Genomic DNA, 25,557 nt, shown 5'->3' on the forward strand with positions numbered 1-25,557 from the left:
TTTGGTGGCTTTCTGGCTTTTATGTATCTGGTTTTTCCCATTCTGAATGCTTCTGTGCCTCACCCAAGGCTCTATTATTGGCAGGAAGAGCTTCCAACTAAATTATGCTGAGTTTTTTTGGTTCAGCCTGCCACTGGAATGTGGTCTTTGAGAATGTCTCCAGAAATGAATCAGGCCATTAGGCTGAAAGGGGTAGAACACTTCTGTACATGTACGGGATTGCATTTCACATCTTCTTAGGTTTGCCACCTATGTGCCAAACTAGGATGGAGAAGGGTGCTTGGAATGGCCTCACTCAACAGCAGCCCTTCTGAACTGATGGATTGCATTTCCCCGCAAGACCCACCAAAGCCCACATGAAAGCACTGTTAATTGTGTTATGGAAACCTCATGGCTGATTTTTCCAGGGGGATCCATCTTTTCTCTCCAGTAGATTGAATTGGAGGAGTGTAGGATCATATGAGGAAAATCACAACTCCAACTGATTTACCTCCTGTGCGCCTGCTTGGATGAGGGTAGTCTTGCCACAGTCCTTCATGCACCAGTAACCTCCAGTCTGGACTGCTGCAACACCCTTTATGTGGGGTTTCCCTTGAAGACAGTCCGGTTTCTTCTACTGATCCAAAACAGGGCAGTGTGGTTGCTGATGTGGACCAGTTCTCTTAAACACATTATGCTGATCCTCCAACAATGGGGATCCAGGTTCTAGTCCCAACTCAGCTGTGAAGCTCACTGGGGGCCTTTAGACCAGTCACTGACCCTCATGCCAATCTATCTCACAGGGCCATTGTGAGGACAAAATGGAGAGGAGGAGGGTAAGTAGCCTTGGGTTATTTCTCCTGCAGGAAAACAACAATCCCTCTTTGTTCATGGTCTGACCTCAGTCCAAGAGACAGGCAGCACCAGCAGAAGTCTGCCTAAGACACCCTCTTTCTTGCAGAAGCTCACCAGCAATACAAAGTGAGCCCATCCAGTGCAGCTCTCTTCCTTCACCTAACATGCTTTATATACACATTTATTCGGCAGTGGCAGGAAATAGCACAACAAGATGCATTGCATAATAATGACAGGCTGTACAGTATTAAAGTAATCATAAGAAGAGAATATTAATTTACCTTTGTACAGGGTTATCTTGACTTCTTCTCTCCTAGGTGCCAAAACCTCTGCTTATCTTTGAGGACAAATTCTAACTTTCTTGATAAAGGTTTATTTTATACTTTTCTTAACCTGGTCCTTATCATGATCAGGGAAAAAGAAAAAAAAAAGCTTCATTAGAATAATTATGTAACATCAGGTAAGCCTTTGTACCTGATTTTGCTTCCCACTTTCACTTCCCTCACCATACCCTTTCATTCTGCATCTCTTCAACTGAATGTCTTTATTTCAAATTTTAAGCTCAATTGAGTTTAATCAGATGTTATTCCAGGTAAATGAGTATAGAATTGCAGCTTTACTTTCAGAAGACAGTAGACCTGAAGGCAATAAGAATTCCCCAAAATGACAACATTAACATGTCTCGATGTGTTTTCATTCCACCTATTAACTGAAGTGCTGTCTCCGTGTCTTTTTAGGGGTGGGGGGTGATTCAAAAATACTATCTCCTACTCATCACCAGCCCAAGACACTGTGCTTCCACCAGTGAAGACCTGTTATCCCCTGACATCCTAATACTGTCAAAAAACTTGTTCTGCTGGTCAGACACTGAAGCCTGCAGGTCTGGCCCTACCTGAGGTATGGTGAGGTGCTTGACTCAAGCAACAGATGTTTGGGTGCGGCATCAAGGTGTTGGAGAAAGAAGTTGCATTCTTTCCTCCAACACCTTGATGATGCCTGTAGCTTTCAAGTGAGGTGGTGGGTGCTGTCCCAGTGTCTAACTCTGAGTTGAGTTAGACAAAGTAAGAGTTGTCAAACAGTTTCACTGGCGTTTAGGCATGAACCACCATGCTACAGTTTGCCAGAGGTACCCCCCCCCCCAAGTCCTGCTTTTATTTTTTCCATCACCAGAGCCAGCTGTGTTCCCAGGAACAGCCTGAAACTGTACAGGGCATCCTGCCATCTCAGAACTCTCGAAATGCTATTACTACTCCTACTGTTATTTCTATACCAACCAATAGATCAATAGATCTCTCAGCAGCTTATAACAGCATTTGAAAATGCAGGCCAAATTACAAATGCATGAATGGGAGTTTTGTGGCTCATGGGGTGGGCTAAATATCTAATAAATAAAATAAATATAATTTAAAGTGCAGACTTTAAAAACATTCTTTGTGGCCACTGGGGAAGCTCAGAATCACCGGGACTGCTGGGGCATTAATGTTTCCTCCCTCTGCCATGGGATATTTGTCTTCCTCTTATTTACATCAGGAGGGAAGCCTCCATTGGCACCAAAGGAAGTTTTACTCTCGATGAAATAGCAACTTGGGAGGTGGGCAGTGCTGAGAGTAAGCATGTTGGCAGGCTTGGGCAAGTGTTCCCACATGGCGCTAGTCACAACACTTTTGCTGATACAGATGATGAATATTTTGATGGGATTGAGGAGCAGGACTTTGTCCAAGGTCCAGGGATACAGCAGGGGATGAAGTGCAGGCAATTGGACGGAGGGCAGGTGTGGAGGTGGACCAGGCAGCTCCTGGGAGCAGCATGGAGATGGTGGGAGCACGGCTGGTGGGAGGGGCTGCTGAGGCTGGGAATCCTCCAATGGGGGTCAGTCCCTCCCTCCAGAGCTGGTTCCCATGGGCAGGCATCGACAAAGGCAAGAGACTCAACTGGATGAGAAGAGCATGGGAAAGAGGCAAGCTCGGTTCCACAGCGTCCCTCCCAGAGAGCTGGGAAACAGATATGCTCATAAGGAGAGTTTAGGGAAGCTGTTGTTAGATTGGGTTCAGCAAATCACTTTGTGTATACTCAGAGGCTCATCTGGATGCGTTATGCGTTATGGAACATTTTGTAAGAAAAAGGGCCTGAGGCTAGTGATTGTCAGAGGAAGGAAATGTGGCTTGTGACGGCAGAAGGATTGCTACCAGCTTTGACCACCATTTTTGGTAGAGATGTAAACTATAACTTTTATAAACAGATAAAGCGTTAACATTTCTTTTCTCCACAACCTATGGTGCTGAAACTGGCTCTCCTGTTGCTCTTTTTAATTTTTTTAAAATGTGAATGCAAACTTGCTCCCATGCAATGGACATCTTGTCGAGTTTAGCCATTAGAAAAGGTGAGTGGAGTGCAAGTTCTCCATGCTATGGTTGCTTTGCATCTTTATTTGAGAGATTGCAAAAGACAGGTGTTGGCAGAATAGAGAATAATCATTTAATAAAAAGGAAAGAGGAGAGGAGAGGAGAGGAGAGGAGAGGAGAGGAGAGGAGAGGAGAGGAGGAACAAGACTTGTGCACGGACAGGAACCAGCACTGCACAACTCCTGTCAGCCTAAACCTCCAGACTTTCCCTGAGTGAACCCCTCACCACAGACCTCGCCTTCTCAGCAGTCCTGCCCTGTGGATTTCATTCAATGACTTCTTTCTGCTCTGTCCCCCTGTTACAAAGCTGGGGGTGGGGGGGGGATGAACCTTGTGCAAGCTGGGAAAGGAGAATACTTAGGTACAACACCATCTCCATGTTCTAGTAGTGGGCATGGCCAGAACCCAATGAGATGTGGCTAGATTAAGATTGGGAGGAGTTATAGATAGAACTCTTAACTTGTTCGCTGTGCTATGGGGGAGCCCCTCTGTAGGCAGTTACTTGTTCACCCTTCATTTTTTATTTCAGGGTAAGGCTGCACAGCCTTCAGTAAGGAGCGGGGAGGGTTTAAACCTCCTCCCAAGCCCTTCACTTCCTGAAGTTCTCCCTTGTCCCCCAGGCAGGGATCAAAATAGAGGGTAAAAGCATAGACATAAGCATGGCTGCACTATTAGAGGTAATAGAAGAACATTTAATTTGGGATAAAACAGAAATGAACAGCAATGCAAGACCAAACTAGCAGCAAAGGGGTAGGCCAATTTGCAGTGGGAAAGGTCTTTGTACTGTGGCCAAATGCATCAATGAGCTCTGTCATATCATCATCATCATCATCATCACCACATTTATATCCTGCCTTGCTTCCCATCACAAGGAACTCAGGCTGCCTTGCAAGGGTCTCGCCTCATCCTTTCCATATCCCCACAATAACAGTCCTAGGAGGAAGGTCAGGTTGAAAGGCAGTGACTGGCTCAAAGTCACCTTGTGAGTTTCACAGCCAAGCAGGGACTAGAATGCAGAGCTCCAAACCCCAGTCCAGCACTCCTACCCGTCACACCAGCTCTCTGTGTTCCAATGCAAGACATGAAGAAGAACCTCCAGAGAAGTTCTGACCCAGCAGGATTGTCTGGGAGAAGGCGGAACAGACCTTTAAGCATCCTGGTCCCAAGCCATGCAGGGTTTTACAGGTCATAGTCAGCACTTTGAACTTGGCCCACAAGCAGCCTGGGAGCCAGCAAAGCCTTTACAATGGAGTGATTTGCTTTCATTCTCAACCCAGCTGACGGCCTGGTTTTCAGCAATTTGAACCAACCAAGGTTTCCAGGCTAGTACAGAGTGTGGCAGTGACCCAGTTGTGATGCAACTCACATGTGGGTCACCATAACTGTAACATCTCTTGTGGTTTTCAGTGAAAGGGTTTTCTTAAACAAAAAACACTATTTTTATGTAAACTGGGTTTTAAGTGGAAAATCAATCAATGAATCAATCAATCACTCGCTCTCTCTCACACAAACAGTTCCAGGGCTTGTTAGTTCGTTTTTCTTCTGAGCCCATATATGCTGCAACTCTTGTTGTACAGAAGCAGCTGAAGATCATCTTTTGTTATCATTCATATCCTAAGCATTTGACAAACATTGAACATGCCATGGAGGAAAGATGTGTATTTCCAACCATTGAAAATGTACTCTACTCTCCCCCAGCAATTTCTTCACAGTGCATCATGGAAACAGTTCTGATGCAGATAAGCATCATGAAAAGAATGGCTTTTGCCAATTTCTCTATCCTCTTCCATTGTTCCCATCTTTAATTCTTGCTTTCCCCCCTCAGTTCCCATTGAAAAAATCCACTCTTCCTCAAAGACATCTAGTTTTAATTGCAAAAGAAAAAGAAAAAGAGGAACTCTCTTTCCTAATACTTGTGTGAGTGCATGTGTGTCTGTCCGTGCAGCTATTTACACAATCCACCCAACCCCATCCTGTCCCAGTCCCTCGTGGCCTCCGTCTCAGAAAAGACATTGGTCCCAACACGCTGGAGACAGTTTACTTACTGTGGCAGCCCCCAGGCCAGATTAAAGCTGGTGATTGGCAGAGGTACCCCTTTCTTCGAGTTGATTTGACTGGCTTCACTGTTCAGGTCTCAAATTCCCTGCATTCCAAGCTGCTGCTGGTTGCTTTTACTACTTCCCACCTCCTAGTCGAGCAATGGAGCTGTTGTCACAAATCCGGGCTAGGGGAAGGGCCGAGGGACCTCTCCTTGTCAATATCCATCCTTCCACACTTCCATTCAGCCTCCCACCCCCACCCCGAGGTTCACACGTGTTCTTGGCTGGCCTGCTGCCTTTCTGAGGAGTGGCCCATTAATACCTCGGGGCCAAAGCCAGAGGCTGCCACTCCACAGTCTGCCTCCATCCCAGCAATCATGATAGCCCTTTTTTCTGTCTTCCTGCTCTCCGTGCTGCTTCTCTTGCAGGAGCAGGGAGTGAATGGGGTCCCTCCACAGCTGAGAGGTAAGTGATGCAATCTATCGGTTAGCTATTCCCTTTGGGCCAGCAGGCTGTGATAACCAGGCATGGAAGAGAGAAGGGAACTGAAACACAGAACAAGACAGAAAAAAGTGTGAACTGTGGTGTGCGTAATAGGCACATTTCCCTCCCTTCCCAAAAGCTACAACAATTTAAGGCTCTCTGCTGTGGATCCTTGTTTCTTTATTTTGGAAAAGAGACTGAGATGAAAGCACACTCAGAGATCACAATCAGCAGTGTTAACTTTGCACCAGTAATCAAAACACATAGCAGCAGTGGTGTTCTCACCCCTCATCTGTTGCCGCATCCTAGGACAAAGGTCTTCATTCTCAATCAGCTCCTGATTGAGGTTTGGGTTTGGCATGCCTTAGCAGAATAGAATCTTTGTAGAAAGGAGTCTATTTAGCTAAGCCTCTCCACTATTTTTTTAAACTGAATTTTCGTGTGCGGTACCCTGCTTTAATAGAAATAATCCTTATTGAGCCTTGGAGTTTCAAAGTCTATATGGGAGACTTTGCTGGCTTAGAGGCTGCAGCCTTATTCAGGCTGTACTACATCTGAGGTATCACAGAAGAAAATCATCTGACTCCCACCTCTCATCTCAGAGAGACCTACCTGCGCTCTCATGCCACTGGCTCTTTGGTTCCACGAAGGAGTTCCAAATGCCAGTGCCGGCTTTCACTATGCATTTCACACTTTGGTTGTTGACAAAAGTTCACATTCTGCACTGAAGGTGGCATCTGATGGCAAAATGAAAAGATAGGCTTCCAGTGAAAAGGTTTATAGGTAGAATAAACAAATGAGTCAGTCTGGAAGATGGGAGGCTGTGCTACAAGAAACCCTACAATAGTTAATCTGGGGGATTTACTGCAACAGGAGGATCACAGTGCAAATGTGATTGGTGGAGCTTTTAAAGAAAGAAGCAGTTCACACAATGGATTTAGACATGAATGTATGAATGGTTCATTCATTAGATTGGTCTGTCTCATCCAGAAAGCTACCAAGGCTCCAGAAAGACATATGGAAGCTTGGTGTGTTAATGGCTACTAGGCATGGTGGCCACATGCAGTCTCCAAATTCAGGGTTGTTATGCCGCTGATACCTGTTACTGGCTAAAGGAACTGTGGTGCATGCACGCCTGAGAATTATTGTCTTTATATCTTGCTGTTGGACTTCTTAAGGGCATCCAGTTGGTGACTGTGGAAGGAAGAACCTGGGCTAGGAAGGGACCAGTGAGTCCAAGCATTGGTCCCTCTGATTCATGGTTGTCCATAGTGACCAGCTTTAGGTCTCCAAAGTTGCACACTGGAATCTTTCCTGGTCCTACCTGAAGATGTTAGGGACTGAATCTGGGACCTTCATGCTCTGTGACAAGACACAGTACTCTGGTTGGATCCAGCAGCACATTTTGAGATAAGGATGGTGCTGAATCCTACAAGAGTGTCGGTTGCTGTCTTTTGGTTTTGCAGACATGGTGCAACTTTCAAACATGGGATGATTCTCTGGGTCAGGACAACTGTCTCCATGGCATCTAAATGCATAGCAGCATCTCAGTTCTATAATCTGGTATTTGCGGTCTGAGTATTGATTCTTGAAGTGCCTATCTGGGGGCAAATTTAGTTTTTACTGAGCTGTATATTTTGGGGTAGGGAATGTCCATGTTGCTTTTTGAACTAAACAGTACTAACTGAGATATATGTAGCTCATTCTAAGATATATAATCTTGGGCTGCTACTGAAGTGGGTTCAGTTTACTTTCAGTGGGAGGGCAAGTCCACCGTTTCCTGCTTTCCCTTTGCATGATGCTACTTGCGAAAGCCCCACTTCTTGATCACTGGAGCTACAGCAAGATATCATATTGAGTTGACCCTACTTTTATTGGCATTGAAACCATCTGCTTCACTCATTCTGGACTGTTAACAATGTTGAGATGCCAAAAGGCTGATTATTCTTTTGTCCTCTCTTCAATTCTCAGTTAAAGTACACAATTTATCAGTGATTACATTAACCTGTCTATATGTGAGATTCATGGCAGACTTTTTGTCTGGCATTCACCCTTTATGTATAAAGAAATGGGCATTGCTATTAATGATGGACTGTATCTTCAGACAGTATCTTTAGATCTATTACATCTACCTAGCAGGACCCTCAAGCTGATTGTGTTCATTTGTTGATTGTGCTCCATTTGCAGTAAGTTCTCAATTTGAGCCAGTATTTGCTTATTATCTTTATGGGTCATGGATAGTTCATTTGAAAGAGTATGAAAGGAATTGGGAAGATAAGCATGTAAGTGTTGTCTGCAGTGGGGAAACCTTTGCTGTAATTCAAAGTTTTGAAATGAGAAAATCCTACCCAAAATCAGGTGCCTATGTATTTCAAAATCTGGCCACTAGAAGGACTCAACATCAGATCCATCCAGTTCATCCCGAGCACCTAAAGCTCCTTCTGCAGAAAGCTAGATAGTGCTATTTGCTTTTCTCACACAGGTGTCCAGTGTAGGACAAGACCCACAGACCTTGTCTTCATTGTTGACAGTTCCCGGAGTGTACGACCCAATGAATTTGAAAAAATCAAAGTTTTCCTGTCCCAAGTCACTGAGTCGCTTGATGTGGGGCCCAATGCTACGCGGGTTGGTGTCATCAACTATGCCAGCACAGTCAAGAATGAGGTATCCCTCAAGACTCACCGTACAAAGGCCAGTCTGCTTCAAGCTGTTCGGAAGATTGAGCCCCTCTCCACTGGGACCATGACAGGCCTGGCAATCCAGTTTGCAATCAACCGAGCATTCAGTGAGCAAGAAGGAGCCAGAGTACACGCCCCTGAAATCAACAAGGTATGAAAATGCTCCAGGGTTGCAGGAGCCCTCATTCCACATTCTTCTCCCACTTCTTTCCCCCATCTGTTTTTGTGGTAAGGTACAAGCTTGGAGAAAAAAGCAATCTTGATACAGAAAATGTCTGCTAGAACAATCTGTGGAAACTATGTGGAAATCACTCACCCGGTGTCTATCCTTAGCATCTGCTTACTTGGGCTTCTCCAATCTCCGCAGCTGAGCACAGAGGTCCTTAGAGGGAGATATCATTTCATGGATGAATGGCTGCTTGTGGCAATTTTATTTCACTCTTATGCTCCAGCAGCAGCTGACTTCTCTTACAGTGGCATTTCTGTTTCCCAGTTCTCAAATATTTCCTAACGATAGGCCAGGATAGTTCTTTTTGCCATGCTAAAAGTAACTTTTTTGAAGAAAATGGGATTTCTCCCAACACAACCTCTTCCATGGGGAACTAGGTTAAAAAGAAGATGCCAAAGATTCAGGCACTACATTGACCCAGGGCGGGCATCAAGGGTCAGCACTACTGAGCCCTTCGCAAGGTCCCATGAGCCTAACGAGAGGCCTTTGGAGAGGCAGCTCTTCCACTCTATTGCAAGATGCTTAATTACCTACCTTACAGCCTGGCCTGTAAATAATGGAGGTGAAAAGCAGGAGCAGTCAGTGCCATTGCCTGCATGCCAAGAGAGTGGCCGCAGTGAAAATGAGGAGTAGTAGCAATTAGTAAAACATGAGTCTTGTGTTGACTTTAACAGAGATGTTAAGGGTGCCTCCATTTCGAATATGAGTCTCTGCGCAGAGATTCTGTACAAGCATAAATTTTCATCCCACCTCTTTATTGGTTTATTTGATTTATACTCAGCACTCATCTTGGGAACGTTTTTTAAAGCTTAGCTCAATAAAACTAATTAAAATACAGTAAAAACAGAATCAAAACAGGATCGACCCCACAGATCCACTTAAACACCAAGGGTTTTGTTGAATAAAGTTGGTTTTGCCTGTTGTTTGAGTGATAAGTAGGAGGGATAACAAAAAATGAGGATTGCTTCCACAACCTGGGAGGGCCAACAGAAATGTCCTTGACTCCAGGTCAGCTTCAATTCAGTCCCTTAAATTGATATCTCTGGGTAGGCGGGGCTGGTTTGTGTGATCGCCAAGACTACATGCTCCAACTTGCCAATCTACAAGTGAGCAAAACCCCTTGAAAGTTGTTCCAGCCCCAAACCCATAATGGCATAAAGGATGGTCATTGACTGAGTTCTCTCTCCCTGAGATGGTAGCCCCATTTTAGGATTTGGTTGTTGAACGAGCACATATAGTGATAGGCCATTCTGTCATAAATATCTATACAAAACCCTTGCAAGGAAAACTCTATGCCTGGAAGGTCTCAATAGATTTTTGATCAAACATCTGTAGTTCAGGGTGGAGGGTGCCAGCTAGCCACCAAGCATGTCAATTCTGCATGAAGAGACCCCTGAAAAATTTAAGGAGAAACAATGCCATATATTGTTCAGTCATAAAATGATAATGCACTCAACCTCGTGGTTTGGAATACACCTCAGCATATCACAGTGAAATTTAAACTCAGATTGTTTGAAAGGGAGGGATTGTCAGCAAGAAATATGGTCCTATCTCTGTCCATAAGGACAAAGGCTTCCACAGTCCACAAAGCTTCTTTTAGGAAGCTGAAAAGGGGCTGTTCTATGAGACGTAACATTATATGCTGTTTCAGCACCTTTTCAATCCCTGGGGAAAAATAAATATGTCTGGGAATGCTTTGCTCAGCAGGTTCCGAAAACCTGAAACAGTTTTGAGCCTGCTCTTAACATTTCAAAAATAATCCACCAAAAAATCTTGCTCTCAGATTTCATAAAATTTGGCCAATGCATCATGCTATTTATCTTCAAGGTTGAAAGCTTGTTGCTGTTGTTGTTGTTGCTGCTGCTCCTGTTGTGTGCCGTCAAGTCCTCCTTGACATATGGCAGCCATATGAATGAATGACCGCTCTCCAAAATGCCTTGTTCATCATGGTGGAAATTGCATAGGAGGGGTCCAAAATCATGTTCCTCAGTGCAGAAATCCAGTTTAGTCTGTCTGCAGAGAGTTCCAGCAAGGAGACCTCCTAGCTCAGGGAGTTGGTGCTCTTGTTTGAGCATTCTGACCAGTAAGAAGTTTTTCTGATGTTCATCTGAAATCTGCCCCCATCTCCTACCATCTTGTATGAGAGAATAGGTTGAGACCCACTTCTGTGTGGCAGCCTTTCAGATGCTTGGAAAAAACTATATCCCCCCCGCCCCCCGCCGTCTTTTCTCGTTGGAACATTCCCTTCTATCTTTCCTCACAGGACTTAGTTTCTAGTGCCATGATAATCTTTATTGCCCTTTCAGAACTCATTTGAAATTGTCTAAATCTTCCTTAAGTTGAGGTATGCAAAACTGGACACGGCATTGGAGGTGATATCTGACCAGCGCCAAATAGAACTGTAACTTCCTGAGGTTCTGAACCGATACTTTTGTTGATGTGACCTAAGACTGCAAATATGAAACATAAATCTAAGAGAGGAGCTGCATCTAAAACCCAACTGAACACTTGGGCAGAATCCACTTATGTTCGATGAGTGTCAAAATGAAATTATACCCCCACTCTTTTCAATTGTGTACTGTGGTCAGTGAAGATCATAATATGACAGTGTCTTATTTTTGAACCAATGTAATCGCAATTTGACAAGGAAATTAAAAGGAAGCTAAAAGAAAGCTACCTTCTACTAAGGCACAAACATGTACAATTGAACTAGCTCATCAGACAGTCTCAGGATGACTTCTCTACATGGACCTTAGAGGTCATCTAATCCAATCCTCTGCTCAGCACAAGATCTGCCATGCAGGATGCAACTACAGCAAAGCATCCCTGCCAGATGCCTTCCCAGACATTCCTTACACGTGTCTAGGAAAGGAAGGCTCACCACCTCCAAGGCAGTCTGTTCCATTGTCTTATTGTTTGCACATTTCTCCTAATCCTTGGGCAACCCCTCCATCCATTGGTTCTAGAGAACAAATTGCTTAATTGTTGGTGGGATTGCTCCTCAGACATTTGAAGACCACCATAGACACTCTCTAATCTTATTTTCTTAATTGCTTTTAAAATTAGTGCTGATAAAAATGGCATGTCTTACTTTCATAGCCCAGCTGTTTTTCAGGCTAGAAAGTGAGAAAAGGGAATTTGGGCTATTTTATGGGGAGTGTATTTCAAGGGCAGCTCAGCATGAAAAACTCACTAACACTTCTAGCTTTTTGCTAGTGCAGGCAGCCACCTATAATTTCCCCATAACATATTGGAATGACCCTTCAGCAGCATCATTCTGAATGGTGTTATAGGGCACAGTGCATTTTTCTTGCTTTCTGTCTTGCCCTAGCACAGCTCAGGGCTCCAGGGGAAGAACAGAATTACTGTTGTTTTCAGATCACCTCTGTGAAGGTCATGCCCAATAAACAAGGTCCCAGCTGATAGGCAAGGCAAACCAAAGCAAGGGCTGTCAGGACCCTGGACAGATCACTATAGCGGTTAAGGGCTGAAGCTCATACAAGAAGAGCAGTTGTCTCAGTAACATGCAGAGGCCATCTGAACTCTTCTGAATGCTGGAAGCTGATGGACTTGCTGATGCTTCCAGAACTACCAGAGATCTAGCTGCTTCTTAAATGAGTATTGCTCATTTCTATACAGGTAGCCCCTATGGTGTGGGGGCAGTGAGGACTGCCCTCAAGGGAACTCAGGAGCCTGGCTAAGTCAAGTGCTCTTATCTGGAAGTTCTTGGAGTATCTGATGATGGATTGGTGGATTAAGCTTCCTCTTGCTCTGAAATATTATCTGAAATAAAGGGGAAGGGGAATCAAAGCCGGAGAACAGGGCATCTTCTTCCAAAAACATTTGTGCAAAAAAAAAAAAAAATCATTTTTTAAAATGGATTTAAATAATTTGTACCTCCTTGATCTATGCGTAGATTGAAATGCAATTTTCAGTCAGAAATTCATGCTTCCCTAACTTTGGGCTTGACAACATTCCTACCTCTGAAAAAATATGCAAAGAGAAATGCACCCATTTAAAAATGGTCAGGAAATCCTTACTTTAATATGTGTGTGTGTGTGTGTGTGGTGTATAAACTCTCTCTCTATATACACACACACACACACATATATACTTGTACTATATATATATATATTTGTACAAATATTTATATGGCTATTTTTAAGAAAAGAATTGCAAACTCACGCAGAAATGGGATGCCACAATCTCATTGACAACTTTGGTGACACTGAGAATGATAGAACTGCCACCCCTACTGCAAAATTCATCCTGTTAACATGTGCAAGGAAGGAGGCAGTTTCCTCCCGCTTTTGACTCCTATCTTTTAGAATTTCAAAAGTTTAAAAACCTAAGGCATTCTACAGTTCACCACTTACCTCTTTAAATGATGTACCTACCTAGTTACATTTTGAATGGTTCATAGCCTATTTTAGGACAATTAAAATTTTCTGGTGGAGCTTTAGCTGGAACACCTAGCAGCTTTAAAATTGGTGGAAGACAGGCTATGGAGAGTCAGTGTATTGTAGTGATTCAAGTGCTGGACTGGGAGTCCAGAACTCTGTGTTCTCAATCACACCTGGCCCTGTTGTTCACTGGGCGAGTCACGGTCTCTCAGCCCAACCTGCCTCACACAATTGCTGTTGCTCACAGAGGATAAACTGCAGAAGGGGATCATCTTTCACGTTGTCTTGGGTTCCTTGCAAAAGGGAAAAAAGCGACCTATAAATGCGATATGAAAATAATGCATAAAAAGTATTATAGCAGCCAGCAGAGAGGCAGGAACTTTCAGTGATGAGGGGCGGAAGGAGAAGTGAGGCATATACAGCCTGAGAACAGAAAAATCTCAAGCTTCTTTCTAATGGTTGCATTTTTTGAGCCTTGAGCTGGGGTTAGCAACCTGGTGCCTTACAGATATTTGGGGAAGACGTATTAGCCAGAAGTAGCCTGATATTTGTGAATTTTGTTGATTGCACCTTTGTTGCTTGGAAGACCTCAAACTCAAGGATGATGGGCATCCACTGGAAAGTGGGAGCAGCAGCAGAGCTCAGCTCCAGCTCCCCACATCTCCCCTTCTTCATTCCAACTGGGCAGCCAGTTTTGGCAATGCAGCTGAGGTGCTTCAAAGAGAGAGGGAAGGAGGCTGCAGTTCTACCGGGATGCACTGTATCCTGGTGGTCCCAATCCCCTCCATTATACCCCACTCCATTATACCCCTTTATATACTCCATTATATAAAGAATTCTCCCTTTACCCCACTCTCTGTGATGGATTTCCTGATCTTGGAAGGGAAAGATCTACATCTTTGCCAAGAGGAATCAATTTATCTGTAATTACATCCCCTCACAAATGTTGCAGCCCATATTCTTTGCAACAGCTCCTTTAATGCTTCTCTTGGATTGTGGAAAACAGGTTTGATTTGCTCTAATTGGCAAATCTCTCTATCTCACCAAACATGCATTCTTCTTCGTCCACTTCCTCATCTTGCACAAGAGAAGCTTCTCACTTTGACTTTTTCCACCCAGTTTGTTAAATAAATGGCTCTCTCTTCTGGCAAGCAAGGGAAATTGCATGATTCTCCGTCAACTATATTGTATACTTCAGTCATGTTTAAGGGAGCCAGGATGACTTTTGCTTCTTGGAAAGTGCCCATGTAAGGAGAGAATTGCATCTAAAGAGGCTAAAGATCCAATGCAGAAGCTTAATTCTGCCCTGGCAGTTGTCTCCTCCTGAATTTCATCCTCAGCTGTTCTTCTCTTAGAAATGTGCCAGACAGAAGTTGATGATGTATTCTAAGCTATAAATTAGTTCCTAAGAAGGATTTTTTCACCTCAATCTCTCTCTGAATATATATATAGACACACACATAGACATACATACATATATATGAATGAATTAGGGTGGAGAGAGAAAATGGCAGGAAGAATCTCACTCCCTGTTTTTCTGGTTTCTTTTTTTCAGGACTTCACTTCAAGGCAGCCATCATAGAGAATCATGGCCATGATAACCATAGGTCATGATAATGCATGAGAACTAGGAACTTTTTTTGTTTGGCTCAGGTAAAGTCCTAGACCAGCCAGGAACCACTTTATAGCTCTTCCTGTCCTGGTGGGGCCAAATCAGAGCCAAAACACATTTCCTTCCCAGGGAAATCTTCCAAATGGAGAAATTCACCCCTTGCTATTGCATGAGGGTCAAGGGGGCAAGCTATCCCCCCCCCATGCACCCCTCCCCAAGAATGCTGTGCTGAATGCACACTGGCTGCAGGAGCAAAGCTTTTGTTCTAATTCAGGAAAGGCAGGCAGGCACACTGCTGCTCATGTGACATTCAGCTGTCAATAATTAAAAGAAAGATTTTGGAAATTCCCTGAAAGCCGCTGAACCTTTTCTCTATGGAGGTTGTGTGGGTAGAGAAAGAATATGCACCCCTGCACTACTACTGAAGGTGATTTTTAATGTGGATTTGCATTTGGGAAGCCTAAATCATTTGTGTCCCTTAAAACATCTGACCATCTGATTCCTGTAAAATAGATGTCAACCCACAAATAGTACCCATTATTTCTCTTGTCTTTACGCATCACTATAAGAGGAAAGATTCAACCTTGCAAATACCCACAGTGTTCTTTGTAGGAGAGACTCAGTAAGGCGAATGCTTGCTTGCTTGCTTGTTTACTTGCTTGCTTGCTTGCTTGCTTGCTTGCTGAATGGCTGCTTCTGAGGAATTCGTGTCTTGGTTCCAAGTAGAGCAAGCTGGGTGGCAACCGTGGCTCTAAGGACATCCTGTGAGTTGAGATGGACACCACCAGGAAGAAGGCAGTTGGACAGGCCCTCAAGTTTCCACTTCTCTGTCCTCAGGTGGCCATCATAGTGACGGATGGGCGGCCCCAGGATATGGTGAAAGACGTAGCGGCGAGGGCAAGAGCGCTCGGGATCGAAATGTTCGCGATTGGTGTGGGCCGCGTGGACATGCACACCTTGCGGCAGATCGCCAGTGAGCCTCTGGAGGAACACGTGGACTATGTGGAGAGCTATAGCGTCATCGAGAAGCTGAGCTCGAAATTTCAGGAAGCATTCTGTGGTAAGCTTCCACAAGGGGCAGGGGAACTCTTTCCATCCGAGTGGTGAATTCTGCTCCAGAGAAGCCCTGGGGAACTTCCTTTCAGTGCCAGAGTCCAAAAGGGATGGAGCTGAGAATAGATAAATAACCCCACACCCAGCATATTGTAATTTGACCCTCTCACTGCCCACACTGGGTACTGCTGTTGCTGTTCCTGCTTCAGGCCGGACTGTCTGTCTTGCCTGCCTCCACTGCATCCTCCAGAAGGCACTTTAAAGCCCAATCGTGGATGGCAGAGACAGTCCCCATGGTGCTACTCCTGGCTGAGGCTTTCTTTAGGATTTTATTTTGTGCTCTGAATGCTGGTGATAGTGGCTACTGAAGCCTCTTTGGTGCAATATTGTTTGGGGTTTTATTTCTCCCCTCCCCCACCTCTCCTTTTTGGTGTTTGTTTCTTGGATTTTGTCTGCAAACTGCTTTGAGTTGCGTTGATAAAATAGAGCATAGAATAATAGAATAGTAAAGCAGGAAGTGGTCAGGGGGCCATCAGGTCCAATCTCTTGCTCAGCGCAGGACTCCAAGTGAAGCCACCCCTCCCAGCACACAACCCTCCCAGGTCATGGGTTCCATTCCTGTACTGCTCCAACAGTCAGGGCATTTTTCCTGTTATCTGGCCAGAATCTGGCTTTCTGCAACTTGAGCTCATTATTCCATGTCCTGCTCTCTGGAGTGATGGAGAAGTGATCCTGCCCTTCCTCTCTGTGACAGCCTTTCAAGTACTTGTAGAGTGCTATCATATTCTTCTCTTCACCAGGCTAAACATGCCCATAGGCCATAGTCTTTCCATCTCTCGTCATAGGGCTTTGCTTCTAGTCCCTGGATCCTCCTTGTTGCTCTCCTCTGAACCCCTTCCAGCATGTTTGCATCGCTTTTGAACTGTGGTACCCAAAACTGGATACGGTAGTCCAGATGGGGCCTAACCAGTGCTGAGTAGAGGAGAACTAGTACCTCATGGGACTTGGAAGTGCTGCTTTTATCATTGTGATCTTGAACCTCCCTGGTTCTCCCATCCCTATGCATGGGCAAAGAGAGGAAGCTGCATTTCCACCTGTGGGTGACAAAGCATATTCAAGACTATCTCTTTGCTGCCCTTTCTTTGGCCTGGCTTACACTCAGACAAGTGTAAAGTAATTTAAAAAAATGTGGGCTCAAAACATGTAGCTGTCTATAATGCAGAGAGGGTAAGTTCAGGATTTCCTGCATTAAATAAAACCATCTGGAGGATGCAGTCCAAGCATTGCTTCCGTGCCAATTTCCCAATTAAACTGGCCCCATGAAGCACTCCTGTATCGACATCACACAACTACACATATGGTACCATTCTATTTCCCCTGGCAGGGTAAATATTAGCTCCAGATGGTGATTTTTGAAAAGGAAAATTGCTGGGGGTGGGAGGAGAAGCAAATTTTTATGATCTGCTCCTCCAGTAGCACAATTGCAATCCCATGCCCTGTTTTGGGGGGGGTTGGGCAGATAATTGCTGTGGATGTTGAGTCAACCTGTAAAATGATTAAAGCATTGGGGGATTTCCATACCCCGGCCTTCTGTATAGGATCAGATCTTAAAGCAAGGAGATCTATACTGTGCAACTTGAAAAAAGAGTTAGAATCAGCTTCTTTCTGTGCACTGTGAAATCTTGATATATGTTAACATTACATGTAATTATTTTACAGCGGTGTCTGACCTCTGTGCCACGGGAGACCACGACTGCCAGCAAATCTGTGTCAGTGCAGGGACTTCATATACCTGTGCTTGCAAAGAGGGATTCATACTGAACAGTGATGGGAAAACTTGCAGCGGTAAATAGCCCTGTCTTAGACTTGGCAAGTGTGGAACAGTTCCTAGGCTTGTCCATCTGGGATGCCAGGCCTCAGGCCTGGGAGCTAAGTGTGCCCCTCTGGGGTTCCTGGGAAACTGTGCCCCCTTCCTATGGACTCTTTTCTTGCTGTAAAGGGAAGACCTTCCTGCTGCTTTAGCAAAGCCCTCTGAATTCCTGGTTGTGTCTAATCAGGGCCAGCTCCAAGCTTGCATGAAGTCTTGGGCGTGATTTTCCATAGCTAGGGGCAATGTGCAGCCACAGAACCTCTCTGTCATCCTCCTGCTTTTCTACCCTACAAATATGGGACCTCCCCCCCCCCAAAAAAAAAACAGGCACAGAGGGGGAGAAGATCATGGTGGTGGAAAGGAGAATGGGACAGGAAGTGGCATAGGGTCTGGGTTGCCATGTTGGGGTTGCCTGGCTGTAGACTGTGCCTGCTTCTGCTCTCTAGTTTTACTGGGCCAGTGCCCCTAAAGGCCAGAACTGGATAATAGTTTTGAAGATGATGAGATGTGGTATTCATTTGCTATATTTCTACACTGCCCAATAGCTGAAGCTCTCTGGTGGTTCACAACAATTGAAAGCATAACATACAAGATGATAAAACACAATTAAAAGCTTACAGATTTTAAACTACAACACAGAAATGAAAACAAACCAACACATAGAACTTAGCAGCAGTGCAAATATTTAAAATGCAGTATCAGGTTTAAAGTAAAACTGAAATGCCTGGGAAAATGCCTTCCTGGGTACAAGAAACAGTGTGGTGTAGGCACCAGGCAAGTCTCTCTGAGAGAATCATTGCACAACCTGACACCAGCAAAGGTCCCTTTCTTAGTAGGTACCCATCTCCTTTCCTTCGGCCTGTCAGTGAAGGACCTTTGAAGTGGATCTTATGGTTCAGACAGGTGTATATGGAGGTAGACACTCCTTCAACTAACCCATCCACAAGCCATTCAGAAATATAAATGTTAGCAGCAGCACTTCAGGAAATGAGCTGACATCTGGTGATGATGGAGAAATATTGGCATAATACTCGGAATCGGCATCATCAACATATTGGTGACACTTCAATCCCTATCTCTAGACAAGCTCTCTGAGTGGTTTCATGGAGATGTTGAATAGCACAGGGGAGAAAACAGAACTCTGTGCCATCCCATGGCATAACTGTCAAGGGGCAGAGCAAGAATCCCCCAACACCACCATCCGGAATCAGCCATTCAATGAAGTAGCTTCAACTGTCAGCTCAAGTAGCCAATTCAGAAGGATGCCACGGTTGGGGTTACTGAAAACCACTGCGGGTTCCAAAAAAATCGGCAGAGTTGTACTCCCTTGCTCAGCAATGGTCACCGCACAGGGCAACCCAAGCACTTTCTATTCTAAAACCAGGCCTGAACCCAGTGGAAATGGAACTAGATAATGAGGTTCATGCAAGAGTGCCCAGTCTAGAGCAAGCACTTGCTTAAGCACCTGCCCAGGGATGAGTAGCAGGGGTCGTGTGGAATATATCAGAGAATTATGCTGAAGATTCAGAAGTTGCGCAACCACAAAGCAATTCCCCACAGAACCACACTTGGGCGCTTACGAGTAGGCATCGGTCATGTTCCTCTGAGTGGACTACTTACCTCACTTCTGTGTTTCTTAGCGTAATTTCTGTTGCTCTTCTGTGTGCCCGGGAGGCTGGTTGGAAGGGTGGATGGGAGGTTACACTAGAAAGCAAGCAATAACAAGAGGGCCATTCTTATAGGCCCTGATGGCTGATGGACACTGCATCCTTTCCACCCCTTCAGCATAACTACACTGCTTGTGCCATGTCTTCAGTCCTTAAATGACCTTCCTGATGCTGTTCAGATAGCCAGAAAAGCAACAGAGATGCACAGATCACTTCATCTAAGACTTTGCACTGGCTGCCATTGACAGAACAAGGGATCCAGCAAAATATAAGAGCTCCTTGAGAAAACTAAGCATCTAGTGACTAGCAGGATTAAGGAGAGCACCCAGTAGATCAAACACAACCAACTCAGTTTTTAGAAGCTGAGATTGGGGAACATTCCATAGTGCCAAGAATAAATAAATAGGTTGAACCAATCTCTGGACTCTCTAATGCATGCCAATGAAAATGCCTTCCCCCAATTTCCTGTCTAAGAATAAACAGTGGCCCTCTTGCATGGCCAAAGAGAACATACACTCCGCTTTCCACATAGCCTTTATTGTGCTTCAACATCTGAATGTCAAGTTGTTAAGAGAATGTAAAAACTAGACAAGCTAAGCTAGGCATGGTACCCTAGCATCCTCAGTTGTGTGAATTATATATACATACATAAGGTACACAGTAATACCCTTGGATGTGGTACTCAGCACTTCAGTATTTGGCTGTAGTGCCTGGGTAGAGTCAGGCTAGTTAAGTGTTTTGTTTTTATCCTTGTATTTTGGAATTTTTATGCCCTGAACTCTGTTCAGTATACAGCATGAATTAGAAATTTCTAAATAAATAAATGAACTAGTTGGATCTGTGGTCTGATCCAACAGGGACTTTTAAGCATTTAGAAACTTGCATATTTTCTTTAAAGTATAAATTGGTTTGATTCATTAATTCCCAATCAGTAACAGCTGTTATGATCTGAACTATGAAAGAAAATCTAGCAAGATCCCCCCCCCGCCCCCACATTGGAAAACAGGATTCATTAACGTATTTTCCATATATTTGCTAAATTCATGCTTTAAAAACTGTTTCTAATTAAAATGAAGAGGTGACTATTTCAGCTCCTTTTTTTGGGTTTTGTGTTTTTCCGGTTACTTGCAGCCTGCAGTGGAGGGGCTGCCACAGATCTTATTTTCCTGATTGATGGGTCCAAGAGTGTCAGGCCTGAAAATTTTGAGTTGGTGAAGAGATTCATCAACCAGATTGTGGATTCCCTGGATGTGTCAGACAAAAACGCACAAGTGGGCCTTGTCCAGTATTCCAGTACAGTAAGGCAAGAATTCCCACTGGGGCGATTCAAGAACAAGAAAGACATCAAAGCAGCAGTGAGGAAGATGACCTACATGGAGAAAGGCACCATGACTGGCCAAGCTTTGAAATATCTAGTGGACAATTCCTTTGCCATCTCCAGTGGAGCAAGACCCGGAGTTCCCAAGGTAGCTATTGTGTTTACTGATGGCCGGTCACAGGATTACATCAATGATGCTGCCAAGAAAGCCAAAGAATTGGGTAGGTTTTCAGAAATTACTACTGTTGCTTTGCAATATCCTGATTCAGATGCAACATTTTCGGGGGATTATCTGATGGTTGTTGTTTAGCCACAAAGTCATGGCCAACGCATCACAAGCAGATGGACAACAGTCCCCCAGGCTCTCCTGTCCTCCACCATCCCTTGGAGTCCACCCAAGCCCACACCCACTGCCCCAGTGACTCCATCTAGCCATCTCATCCTCTGCCGTTCCCTTCTCATTTTGCTGTCAATCATTCCCAGCATCAGGGTCTTCTCCAGTGAGTTGTTCCTTCTCTTCAGGTGGCCAAAATATTTGAGTTTCATGTTCAGTATCTGGCCTTTTAAAGAGCAGTCAGGGTTGATTTCCGTTGAGATTGACTGGTTTGATCTCTTTGCAGTCCAAGGGACTCTCAGGAGTCTTCTCCAGCACCTTCTCCAGCCATCTGATGGTAGCATGCCACAAACTCTGTATCAGCATACCTGTATTGCAGATCTATAAGCAGAAACTGTATATAAGCTAACATTATTTCTGGTGAAGAGTTGTTTGGATTTGCTGGACTTTCTCTTCCATGCACATAGTCTGAGTAAACCTTGCTGGCTTCTTTCCTGGCATGTTTCCAGATTCACGGTTTTGCTTCTAGGAACTGTTTCCAGGTTTGGTTCCAATCTGCACCACCAGGGATAACCTAAGAACAATCTGGGGATGATTTGGTTTGCTCAGTGGCCATGGAGTGAAGGAGAATGGAATGGAGTTGTCAAGGCACAGGGCACTTTACACTGCAATATGTTGTGGCAGGCAGTACTTTGCACGTAAAGAATGGGTTGCAAGACTTTCACAGAGGCAACACCAGGAGGACAATCAGTTCTTGTTTCTCGCAGGTTACAAGATGTTTGCCATTGGAGTGGGCAATGCTGTTGAAGATGAACTGAAAGAAATAGCCTCTGAACCGGTGGTGGAGCACTACTTCTACTCTGCTGATTTCCGAACCATCAACCAAATTGGGAAGAAGTTACAAAGTAAAATGTGTGTTGGTGAGTGACGTCATGCACGGCAGGTGCAGCACTTGCTCTGGCAAGTAGTGGGAGATCATAGCCATAATGGTAGTGCAGCCTAGCAGTGTTGCAAACTCATAATGTTAATTGATGGAGTGCTTTGGCCTGCAAGGAAATTCATTGAACCCAACCCAACCACCTTCTCTGTGAAAGGTCTAGACACCTTCCTGGCAGTCTCTTGTGGAATTATTTTTACATCTGGTGTCCATATATTCCTATCTGTAAGGTTAACTACGTGCTCCTTTCATAGGGCTCTTTAAACTATGGACAACCCTTCAAATAGGTGATGCCTTCAAATAGAACCCTCTGTAAATTGGAACAGATGGTTGTTCTACAGTTTTGCAAATTGATGATAAGCATCATTGTGCTTTGAGTTTCTGATTCCTAGATTAGCAGATCAGAGGAAGCTGCCTCAACTGCTCTAGGGACGCTGGTACACAACCAACCAAGCTCCCAAGGACTGAACAGGGAGAGCAAATAGGAGTTTGGTGGCACAATTTAGCAGGACAATGACAATGGAACCAATGACCTAGAGAGGTTGTGGGCTCTCCCACACTAGGGGCATTCAGGATGCAACTGGACAGCTATCTGAGAGGCCTAGTTTAACTCAGTGTCCTGCACTGAGCAGGGATTGGACCTGATGGTCCTCTTGTAATTTACAACTCTGCTATTCTATGATTCTGTGATTTTGTTCTGTGTGGAACATGGTGATTAATGATAAACAGAATAATCCCCAGGGGACAGCCAGTACTATTTTCTGCTTGGGATCCAGGGATTTTCATTTAATCCCCATGATACTGGAAGGAAAATATTCTTCCAGTGTCCACTTCGGATACCATCTTTGAGGTTCTAACATTCAATTTAAAGCTCAAAGGGCCCAATCCATTTTTAAGATGAGGACAAGTTTGCCAAACAACTCCCGTTAAAATGTTGCATTGCTTATATTGTTACTTGATGTACATTGTCTTGATGCGTTCAGGCTCTTGGCTAGAGAAAGAGTGTTACCTAAGCTTCCACTGATGCCCAGGAATGAGCCTTCATTGAATTACTTTGTTTTCTCTTCCCCAGAAGAAGATCCATGTGAATGTGAAGCCATCGTGAAGTTCCAGACAAAAGTAGATAACCTCCTAAAGGCATTGACACGGAAGCATATCCTTTGGGAATTGTTTGGAGTAAAGTATGTTAGGGTGGTTTTTTCTTGTGTGTTTTTGGGAAGGCAGAGGGATGGGTGATTAACTTTTCCAGTATGCTTGGAGATTAAATTGGCATTAGAATCATACTCCTGGCTTTTCCGATAGGGTGATTAATTGCATGAAATGATGGCTTCCTTTATGTTAGCATCAGTGTGGAAGACCAAAGTTGATCATCTGCCGCTTTCTGAGATCTGTATGACAAGTCCAGCCCGCCCAAATGCCTCTTCACAGTGTGCATCTCTGTAAGAGACAGAACATGTAGCTACGGCTCGGGCAAACCTAAGGGAACAAGGCAATACTTAGGCAGGAGGCTGTGCAAGGTAAGTGACCGTCTTCCGGCCAACTCATTCAGCCCTGAGCAATCGAGTCAATGTCTGATAAGGGCGAGCATTTTGGCCACTTTGTTGTCCAGAGGTACACCACTTTGCCCTATGACAAAAGGTCATTTTTATGCTTCAGCATTATGGGTAGGATCCAAATGTATGCATGCTCTGAACCACTGACATCGATGGGATAAGTTAATCCTGACTGATTGAAGTCACATTGATGTCAATGGCTCTAACACACATACACATACACAGCGATGTTGTGTAAATGGTGTATGTCCCTCCTCGATGGCCAGATCATCTCTAATCCACTGTTATCATCTATATGCATCAACACATGTACACATTACATAGTTGATATCCCAAATTAACCATGCCATTTCTATAGCGTATAGGTGCAATTTAGATGATCCCTTCAGAGAACACCCTGGGAAAAAGGGACCCTCCAGGATCAGAGGCGGCTGGCTGGCTGGGCTAGCACTGGCCACAGACCAGGAGATGGGAGGCACGCAGATGGCAGGAAGGGGTGATTCCTTTCATGCTGCACTTCCAGCTTAAAAGTACCCCACTCTCCACTGTGGGAAACAAGGTGGTAGATTTGATCAGGGGTCACATCCCAGTTGTGAGGGTTCCTTTATGGAGTCCATCCTTCCTTTTCATCTTCTGCTTCCTTTTCATCTTCTGCTTTCAACTTTAAGCTTTCTTCTCCAGTGCATCTTGCCTTCTTACGATGTGCCCATACTACTGCTTGAAGTGTTCATTGCCTTTAACTGAGCTTTAGGAAAGGCATTTCAGTATTTTAGAATGGAGGATGTTTGGGAGTTGGGTGAAAGGGAGGTGACCCAGAGAAAAGGAGCAGGGCTATCTGCAGAACCTTAGATGGACAGGTTGGAACCCCCTAGAAGGATAGATCAGGACCTCCTGGCCTGAGGTTTCCACCCTGGACTAGAGAAGGATTGCTTCTGATCCAGTAATTTGTTGTGTTCTTTTACATCTTCATGTTTCATGCCTTTGATCCAACCAGTCAGAATCAGCATAACCTCCGAGAGCAATTCCACCTTCTTTTCAGACCTCCTCCTTGATTATTCCTTAATTCCCACTCACTGGAAGCTGTGACAAAAAGGTTGACCGCCTTAGAAAATAGGATCACCATTTAAAAAAGCAGGAACATGTGTGCTTCTTCCCAACTTAAACATGCCAGAAGACTTTGACCGATGTGGATGGGCAGCTCTTCTCTTAGCTACACCAGGATTGGCTTTATGAGGTTCCTTCATCTTGAAAGACTAAAAATTGTAATGGTAGAGTATAGGTCATGGTAAAGTAGCAGGCATCCTTGTGTACCCAGCTAGGTTAAACTTTCCTTGCATCATAGAAAATGCATATAAGAAATAATTGGAGGATTTGTTTTAATCTAAAGCTTAATATATATATATATACACATATATATACACACATCTATATTCAAAGATTAGTAAGTTCTTTTAATGAGTTCTGTGAATGCTCACCAGTTCTTTTGCATTCTCCTTTTTTCTTTCATTTAGTTTCTGTATATGCCCTCATTTTTAAGAACTGAATTGGATTAACATGAATTTGATCGTTCTTTCTTTTCGTTTAAGTGGAAAATGTATAATTTATGCATAAAACATTTATCTAGTCATAGAGAAAACAATTAGGGAATATTAAGTGTGGCTTACGGGAACAGACGCTTCTGCCACAACTCCTACTTGGGGTACAAGAAGAAAGAAGGCGAGTGTGGATCTTCTGAAAACTATGGCCAACATTTCTGCTCACCAGCAATAGTGCAAAAATTGTATGGGGTCAAGTCTGGTTTTGCATGATGGATTCATCCATGGATTTATTTGCAGTTGCACAAGACTGCTTACCTAATGCAGCAAGATACCATTGCTTCCTATGCTACTCTCTTGAATGCCTACACCACCATATCTGATGTCAATAGCATCCATACCTCAAGCAACTGAAGTCATAATCAAAGCAAACAGTGCAGGACACTGCTGCTGGAGAAGCTCTGGCTTCAAAGTTCTCATTTGCATGTCGCCTGATCAGCGTTCCTCCTGGCCATGAACACTGCCCCAGTTTTAGGTGATCCTAAAACCATAGACCAATATGGACCCATTCTGGGGGATTCTTTTGCTCCAGGTGAACAGACCTGGTCCT

General features: G+C 44.3%; 1 protein-coding gene across 1 annotated transcript; it reads left to right on the forward strand.

The window, feature by feature from the left end:
• Nucleotides 1-5,652: 5,652 nt before the first annotated feature.
• MATN1 (matrilin 1) lies at nucleotides 5,653-24,539 on the forward strand. Its single transcript, XM_044435271.1, has 8 exons — nucleotides 5,653-5,740; nucleotides 8,241-8,587; nucleotides 15,518-15,740; nucleotides 17,453-17,578; nucleotides 20,402-20,809; nucleotides 21,690-21,842; nucleotides 22,932-23,012; nucleotides 24,487-24,539. Exons 1-8 carry the CDS (start codon nucleotides 5,653-5,655, stop codon nucleotides 24,537-24,539), a joined length of 1,479 nt encoding a protein of 492 aa, XP_044291206.1.
• Nucleotides 24,540-25,557: the final 1,018 nt, after the last annotated feature.

Source organism: Varanus komodoensis, unplaced genomic scaffold (genome assembly GCF_004798865.1).
Source record: "Varanus komodoensis strain SLA01 unplaced genomic scaffold, ASM479886v1 scaffold29_1, whole genome shotgun sequence".
Lineage (NCBI taxonomy): Eukaryota > Metazoa > Chordata > Lepidosauria > Squamata > Varanidae > Varanus > Varanus komodoensis.